The following is an 8122-nucleotide window of genomic DNA, read 5'->3' as shown; positions in this document are numbered from 1 at the left end:
TATATGATATTAAGTACTTCTAAAACTTGGGATGAATACATTTTAAAACTACTAGCAAGAAAATATTCTTTATTGAAAGTAACCGTTACTTAAAAGAAGAAAAACAAAATGAATAATTGCTTTTCTTGGCATTAAAATGATATTTTTCTGTATGTTATATACCTGATTGTCATATGCTTGTTAGAGGAATTCGTTCGTAATCCAAAAATGACACATGAGCTACGATCAAAAATAAATTCCTCTATAGAAAATTCTATCATAATAATTTGAATAGCCTTTTGAAATAAGAGGATGTACAAGAAGTATCTTGCATATTCTTTTATTTCAAAAGGCTATTCGAGTTATGATAGAATTTTCTATAGAGGAATTTATTTTTGATCGTAGCTCATGTGTCCTCATTTTTATAGATAAATACGTGTTATAAATACACGCGCCTGATTCATTTAAGATTTTTTGCTTAGAGAAAATGCTAACAGTAATTCCCCGCTTATCGGTAGAATATTTTTTTTTGACGCTCGCACGGAATGCAAGAGATCCGGGTTCGATTCCCGGCCGAGGTTATATTTTTCGCAATAAGAATTAATTATTTACAGGTTTTAATATGTTACTCAACATTATTAAGATCAAAACAATGAACAGATCCTGCTCGTCATTGAAAACACAATAACTAACTATAAATGACGGCCAAAGACGAGCGAATAATAAGATGTTAAAATATAATAAACTATTATTGTATAATAATTTTAATGTTAAAATTACATTAAATCACGCGAAACTAGTTTCGACTTTACAAAGTTTTCATCAGTCGCAATAATATGCATAAAAGATGTTAAAATATTACTGCGGTAGTTTAGTAGAGTTACCGTTTTCAAGACCGAAAATCATTTCGGTGCTCATTTCTGAAGACTACATACGTACCTATATAAATCCACACAAGAATCATACAAGCATTTAAGATTCAGCTAGACCGTTTAAGGCTTTGATATTTCTTAAAAATGAAAATAAAATGTTATTATATTCTTTTATATTTCAGACTAAATTATTACACAGAGTTTCTGATAAACAGAAATTATCTGTATCGAGAGCCAACTCTAGCTTCTGAAAATTACATTATCAACAATTACATCACCATGACTAGTCTTATCAAACTTGTCGTTAGCAATTATAATGAAGTTCTAAAAAATGTCAAAGGTAAGTTTTTTTTAACAAAATAGTACTAAATTTATTGTAAGATATATATCAATATACAATTTATAGAGAATATTTTTCTTAATAAAATATCTAAATTAAAGACTTGCAAAATATTCTAAATATTATTTATATGATTATATATTATATTTATATATAATTATTCTATTCATATGATTATATATTATAAAATGTATTTAAAATAAATTTTGTGTAATTTGTATGACTATGCTAAAATAGCACAAGGTATTTTTTATATACCTACCTATAGGCAAGTTGACGTTATTTGTTATTTTTACATAAAAAAGCAGACGTTTTTTTAATGAAATTAAATAACGACAACAGCTTACTAGATTTAGTAAGCTGTTGTCGTTATTTAATATAGCTGTTGCATATTAGTCATATGCATTAATAATGTTCAATACATTCAATATACAGTCAATTTTTCTGTAATACTTAAGAAACTTAATTTTTATTGTAATTAATTATACGATCTAATTGGTTTTAACTTTATGCGAGGAATAGAAAAAATCTGTGAATTGCGCGACTAATCATATGTTGTGTGTGTGTGTGTTTGTGTGTGTGTGTGTGTGTGTGTGGTGTGTGCGCGCGCGCGCGCGCGTGTGTGTGTGTGTGTGAATGCAAAATAGTGAAAATAAAAATAGGAGCGTACATCGAAGATAAAGGGGGGGGGGAGAGTAACAGAAGTGCAAACGAAACTTCTATAGGAGACAAAAATTGAAACGATGAAACGTAAAAGAAGCGTAAACACCTTTTTATTTGCACTCCAATTTTTATTTTCGCCAGGGAATAAATCAAAATCATCAGTTTGAACCGTGTATGTAATAGCTGAAAAGAACTCAATTAAGTCAAAACGCGAGTTTTGCATCATTAAAATGGAAATATGCATTTCTTATTAAACTGACATTTTAAATAATTTTTCCGCCTATTTATCCTTGTATTTGCATTTCAATACGAACCACTTCATATATTTAGTTTTTAATAAACTATCAATATAAAATCGTATATAGGACTGTATCTGTAAGAAACACAACCTATAAAAATCAATACCTTAAACAGTTTAGCTGCATGGATCTTAAGTACTTATATAATTCTGTATGAATTTATACACGTATGTAATCCTTTAAAATGCGCGCCGAAATAATTTTGCGGTCTTGAAAAAACACAAACTCTATTAAACTATCGCAATAATATCACGAGTTACGCTTTATAGTAGATGAAGGTCACCGATACCGACATACCACTTTGTTTTTAGACAATATTTCTTAAAAAAAAGGTAAAAATACAACTTCAAAAACATAAATACAAAGTAAAAAGTGTCCTCTATTAGATAGTACAAGCAATTGGATAGTATAAGCAATTTATAATACTGTTAGCAATTTTGCAATAATTAAGTTTTTCGTAAGTTATGCAAAAATGAGCGTCTGACAAAATGGGCTCCAAAACTGACATAGTAGGCAATAATACCAACATTCCTATTTTATAAATAAAGATATATTTTATTTTGTAAAGAAAACTAATTTATAAAACTATAAACATTTAAAATGACATAATATTATCAATAATATAGTTACTATTATTTTAATTACGCAATTTACAAAAGAACACCGTAAGAATTTTCTTCTCGGATTCATAGAATTGGTTTTTAGCTGATTTGGTATAGAAATAAGCCACAAATATATGAATTATGAGTTTGTACTTCTTTAATTAGCTAAACAGATCATGATTTTATTAGTATTAATAAAGTGCAATAGTTAGTTTCTGAGAAATAAGGGGGTGTCACTTTAGGAGACCTATGTCAGTATCGGCGACTTTCCTCTATTATTATAGTATTGTTAGTCAATCTGATTTCTATAGATTGTGTTTAACAAACAATTTTTATGTTACATTCCAATAATACGATTTACCATAATTATTACGCTTTTTTTAGAGGTGTCAAAGGGTTTGATACAGTATCAGTGCGCTCCTCGCTCTGATAAAGTGAACGTCAAGGTTTACAAAACGTTTGATATTAGCAATAGCACGATACTGCGATAATCCGCAAACCTTTTGACACTTCTGAAGAAAATACACGTAAAATCTTTAAAAGTATCATGGTTTTATTTTATTGCAAAAAATGTGCATTATTTATTATTATGTCTGTTAGACATTTATTATTATAAATAAACACATACATAAAAGAAACATTATACTTTTTGAAAATTTGTCAAAAATAAATTACATTTATTTACAACAGATCCAATGGTAGATACTTGGCCTTTAATGGAATCTCCAGGTCCTATGTTATGTATTGTTGGCGCGTATTTGCTATTTGTTTTAAAAGTTGGTCCAAAAATGATGGAAAAAAGACCAGCTTTTGAGCTAAATGCCGTTATGATTGGATATAACGCATTTCAAGTACTTTTCAGTATTTGGTTGACAACTTTGGTAAGTTTAATTTTTTATAGTCCATGTAATTTATTTCATTATTTAAAAACAGGAAAAGTATCATAATATCTAAACATTCCGTGCAGCAATTTTGTTTTATTTAATCAAACTATCAGTTTGTCACGTATATTTTAAGATAAATAATAATCTGTACATATACAAAATATTCATGGATTTCAGGCATTGGACGTCGATATTAAATACTTATTGCCTGTTCATGGATATGATAATCGTTTTTCACCTCATTCACAAAACACGAACGTACAAATGAAGGTAAATATTTTCTTTGTAAAATTTTTAACAATATTGAATTTTAATTCTTATCTATATTAATAAATAATATATATTTCTAAATATTATATGTCGAATATACAGATATCACGAGGCGCTTGGTGGTATTTTTTCGCAAAAGTTATCGAACTTCTGGACACGGTAAGTAAATATTTATATCAATATAAATATTAGATAATGGCTCATAAATATCAAAATATAAAATTTAATTAAAAACAGCTCCAAGCCAATAGAAAACACATATTGTAACATATAATACAAAAGTTCAAAGTTAACAATAAATATATAATAAAACTAAAATGACATTAAACAACATACATATATTGAGAAAAAACCTAACGTTTCGACCTCCTTCGGGTCATTTAATCAAATTTAAATTTAAAAATATGTATAACTAGCCGCTGAACATATAAACAAATTAACATAAATACATAATCGGAAACTAATTATAAAAAGACCTTCATTATTAAGGCTATTATCTTATAAATATGTGGTCGACGCAAAGTAGATCTTGAATATTATGCCAAATAATTATTCATACGTATCCATCAACGCAACATATGCAGTATAAATCGTCAAATTTCGGATGTACATCATATAAGTTACATAATAAATGAAGTTGACGACAAATCAAAACCTTTAACAAGCCAGTGAACACTAGTTATGTCCTTCACATAATTTAAATTCCGGTTTCTAAATATAAAATAGAATAAATTTACAATATTAAGAATTCGTTGTTAGCAATATTACCTAAGTATAAGGGTATTCAGGTCTATGACGGTCAAAGCTAGATTTTTTTTGTCAATTTAATTTAACTTGTGATATTATTGCAGTAGTTTAATTACGTTAGATAAAGTCCGGAAAAATTTCGGCGCGCAGTTTGAATAACTACAAAAATATGATATATATTTACCCGAAGGAAGTCGAAACGTTAGGTTTTTTCTCAATATATGTATGTTGTTTAATGTCATTTTAGTTTTATTATATATTTATTGTTAACTTTGAACTTTTGTATTATATGTTACAATATGTGTTTTCTATTGGCTTGGAGCTGTTCTTAATTAAATTTATATCAATAAAATTATTTGATAAATTAAAAATTAAAACGTTTACGTTAATTAACTCATAAAGATTTAATAAGACAATAATGTATATATCATGCTTCCGTTATTAAAAATGGCATCATTATGTCACTATTTACTCAAGGAAAGCTATTGTAACCATATATTGTGAAATACGAACAAAGCGTTTTCTTAACTTGGTTATCGGAAAAGCATTTACTAATTGTTCACATTACTTTTAATAAATTTAACAATCTTTTTTAAATACGGTCTTCAGGATCATAATATCAACGTATATGTGTCATAAAAAAATGTTTAAATACTTAAAACACAAGCATATTTAACATAGAAATGATACAAGGAATACATCTCTCTCGTAAACAATATTTACATAATAACAATTATAAATGTAATAAAATATAAGAATAAAGCACTTAAATAAAAAATTAATAAAAACTTTATTTTAAAAATATCTAAATGTAAAAGAAAAAATATAACTCCTAATGTGTTGTGCTGTTCAAGGTATTTTTCGTGTTGAGAAAGAAGCAAAATCAAATTACTTTTCTTCATGTTTTTCACCATTCTACAACGGCCGTTTTTTCATGGTGCTATTTAAAATTCCTTCCTGGTGAACAAGGCATCGTTATTGGTTTCTTAAACTCCACAGTCCATATCATTATGTACAGTTATTATCTCATCGCAGCACTTGGGCCTAAATACAGAAAATATATCTGGTGGAAAAAATATATGACTTGGATTCAGTTGGTAATTATGATTGATTATACATATTTGACAATCGAAGCAAATTGTAAAGTTTTTAATACCTTATTATTATCTATTTTTTAGTTCTGGGCCACCATGTGTATATAAAGATGTATATATAATATAATATATATAATAGTATATATTTTTATATTATATTCAATAATAATAATTTTTACGTATATAATATATTTATGATAGAATTTTATTTATTGTTTACTTACTTTAAAAGTGACACAATTCAATAAACGTAATTTTCAAGTTATTACCATAAATGAGTGATAGATGAACATTATCCTATCAAAAATAAACTAACTTTATTTCATAAAATATCATCCAAATGTCAACTAAAATAAGATGATTTTTTAAAAATTGTCAAAATTGTTTCAACTCAAAAAGAATGATTCAAAAGATTCTTTAAGGATTTTAAAATGAAAAATAACAATATTAATATTTGATCATGTTAAGAATTCATTTTTTGTATCAATATAATTTGATTAATTAATACTTTTCAGTCAAGTTAAAAAATAGTTTCTTCTCTTTTCTAAGAAACTTAACTTTATAAGTTTTGTTATTTTTTAAGTAAGGAGCAATATAAGTATTTATTTTTCTTATTCTTTTTCATTAATGTCATAAATAGTATTCATTTAATTTGTTTAATAAATTATTATTTTAATCTTTTATTGAATCAAGTAAACAGATCGCGGAAACATCGCTACAAATCAAATTTAATAATTCTCTTTCAAATTTCAGATGCAGTTTGGTTTAATGTTAGTTTACCTAGTATTAACGTTGATCATGGATTGTCGAACATCAAAAGCTTTAACTTATTTCTTCACAACAATTGTAATAATTTTCATATATCTATTTAGTGACTTTTATCGTCAGGCTTATAAGAAGAAAGTTACATAATAATAAATGTTAAGTCTCGCAAATAACCATAAATACAAAACAATTTTTTTAAATTCATTTATGTTGCGAAAACTTTATATAAATAATAAGAGTGTTGAGATTAATAAGAGTAAGACAGCGCGGAACGAAACAACTGTAGCCTACAATGATGCAGCAACTATGTCATTGATTTTTACAATGAAAAAACTCATTGGAAATGAGTAAAAAATAATGTACATATAGATGTAAGTAAATAAAAATCTTCTTCCAAGAATTGTTTATGAATTTGTTATTTCAATAACATTATTGATTATATGTTCTGTATAATTAACCATTACCATCAATACTTAATCTTGTTAATAATAACCATTTAATTATTTTATTGCATGCTAATTTTTTGTAGATCTGTTTATTCTATTCAATTCACATATATAGTATACAAATCACTTTTAATACTTTCCAGTCTATCTACGTAATTGCATCATCTAATTACGACAAAACTATGGCTATAATCCACAAATTAACCTGCACATTTTTTTCATCATAAATATATATATTGTTCAAATTGTATCTACTGTTTAATTATGTGTATAATTGTTACCAAGCAATTTTACTTTATATCTTAATCTATAACAATTACATGCAATAATAATAAGGCATGTGTATTTCAATAATACTAACGTCTTACACGATAGCACTCGTGCCATCAACGGACCGCAAAGTCTTAACAAATGTCTCGACTCTCGATATAAGCAGACAATTAAAATGTCTATGCATATATTCATTAAAATTTTAAATCGCTCCTTTAAATTTTCTAATTATCTTCTTGATATCAATAATCACAATTGATAAATATCATAAAATATAGATCAAAATCCGATTGATATGATTAAAAAATAAGATGGTAAAACGGAAAAAACACATGTATAAAAGCAACGTTAAGACTTTCGAGATAATTTATTTAAAATTGTTTAAAATTTACTATAACAAAAATTTTTTTAACAGTATAATACATTAATTATTAGTAAAAAAAGTAGACGATCTCCCAAAATTTTATTAAAATTTATCTAATTTAAATGTGTTCTTTCACAAAAGAATAATTTTCTCAATGCAAAGCTAGTTAAATAATTTATAATTAAGTTATGTATGCAAAAATGATAATGTTGCTGTTGATAAATGGTTTTATACTTATTCCAAGACATAAGAATTTCTAATGTTTATATATGTCAGAGGTGAACTAAAAGATCATTTCTAATTATTATTGGAAAATACATGTTTTAAGATTACGTCAGATTTAAGATTCGAATTTGATTAAATTTTACAGGAAGAAATAATTAAAACGTCATTTGATAATTTAGCAAAATTAGATCTAATCAAAGTTTTAGATTTAGTAATTAATATACGTTAATATATAAAAAATAGAAAAAAGTCATTGGCGTTGAGGTCAAGTTATAACAATATTATATATATATATATATATA

General features: G+C 26.0%; 1 protein-coding gene across 2 annotated transcripts in view; it reads left to right on the top strand.

Annotated features, from left to right (window-relative positions):
- bond (elongation of very long chain fatty acid james bond protein) overlaps positions 1-6842 on the top strand; it is a 15368-nt gene extending 8526 nt beyond the window's left edge. Inside the window, exons 2-7 of one of the 2 annotated variants that reach the window (XM_018503213.1) lie at positions 1051-1191; positions 3446-3636; positions 3817-3909; positions 4012-4068; positions 5511-5753; positions 6504-6842. In XM_018503213.1, coding sequence (XP_018358715.1) covers positions 1131-1191; positions 3446-3636; positions 3817-3909; positions 4012-4068; positions 5511-5753; positions 6504-6662 — 804 coding nt within the window. In that variant the 5' untranslated portion in view covers positions 1051-1130 and the 3' untranslated portion in view covers positions 6663-6842. Of the gene's footprint in view, positions 1-1033; positions 1192-3445; positions 3637-3816; positions 3910-4011; positions 4069-5510; positions 5754-6503 lie in introns of both variants that reach the window. The other variant, XM_018503214.1, reaches the window with a different exon arrangement.
- Positions 6843-8122: the final 1280 nt, after the last annotated feature.

This window comes from Trachymyrmex cornetzi, unplaced genomic scaffold (assembly GCF_001594075.2).
Source record: "Trachymyrmex cornetzi isolate Tcor2-1 unplaced genomic scaffold, Tcor1.1 scaffold156, whole genome shotgun sequence".
Lineage (NCBI taxonomy): Eukaryota > Metazoa > Arthropoda > Insecta > Hymenoptera > Formicidae > Trachymyrmex > Trachymyrmex cornetzi.
This window is presented reverse-complemented; position numbering and strand designations above follow the sequence as displayed.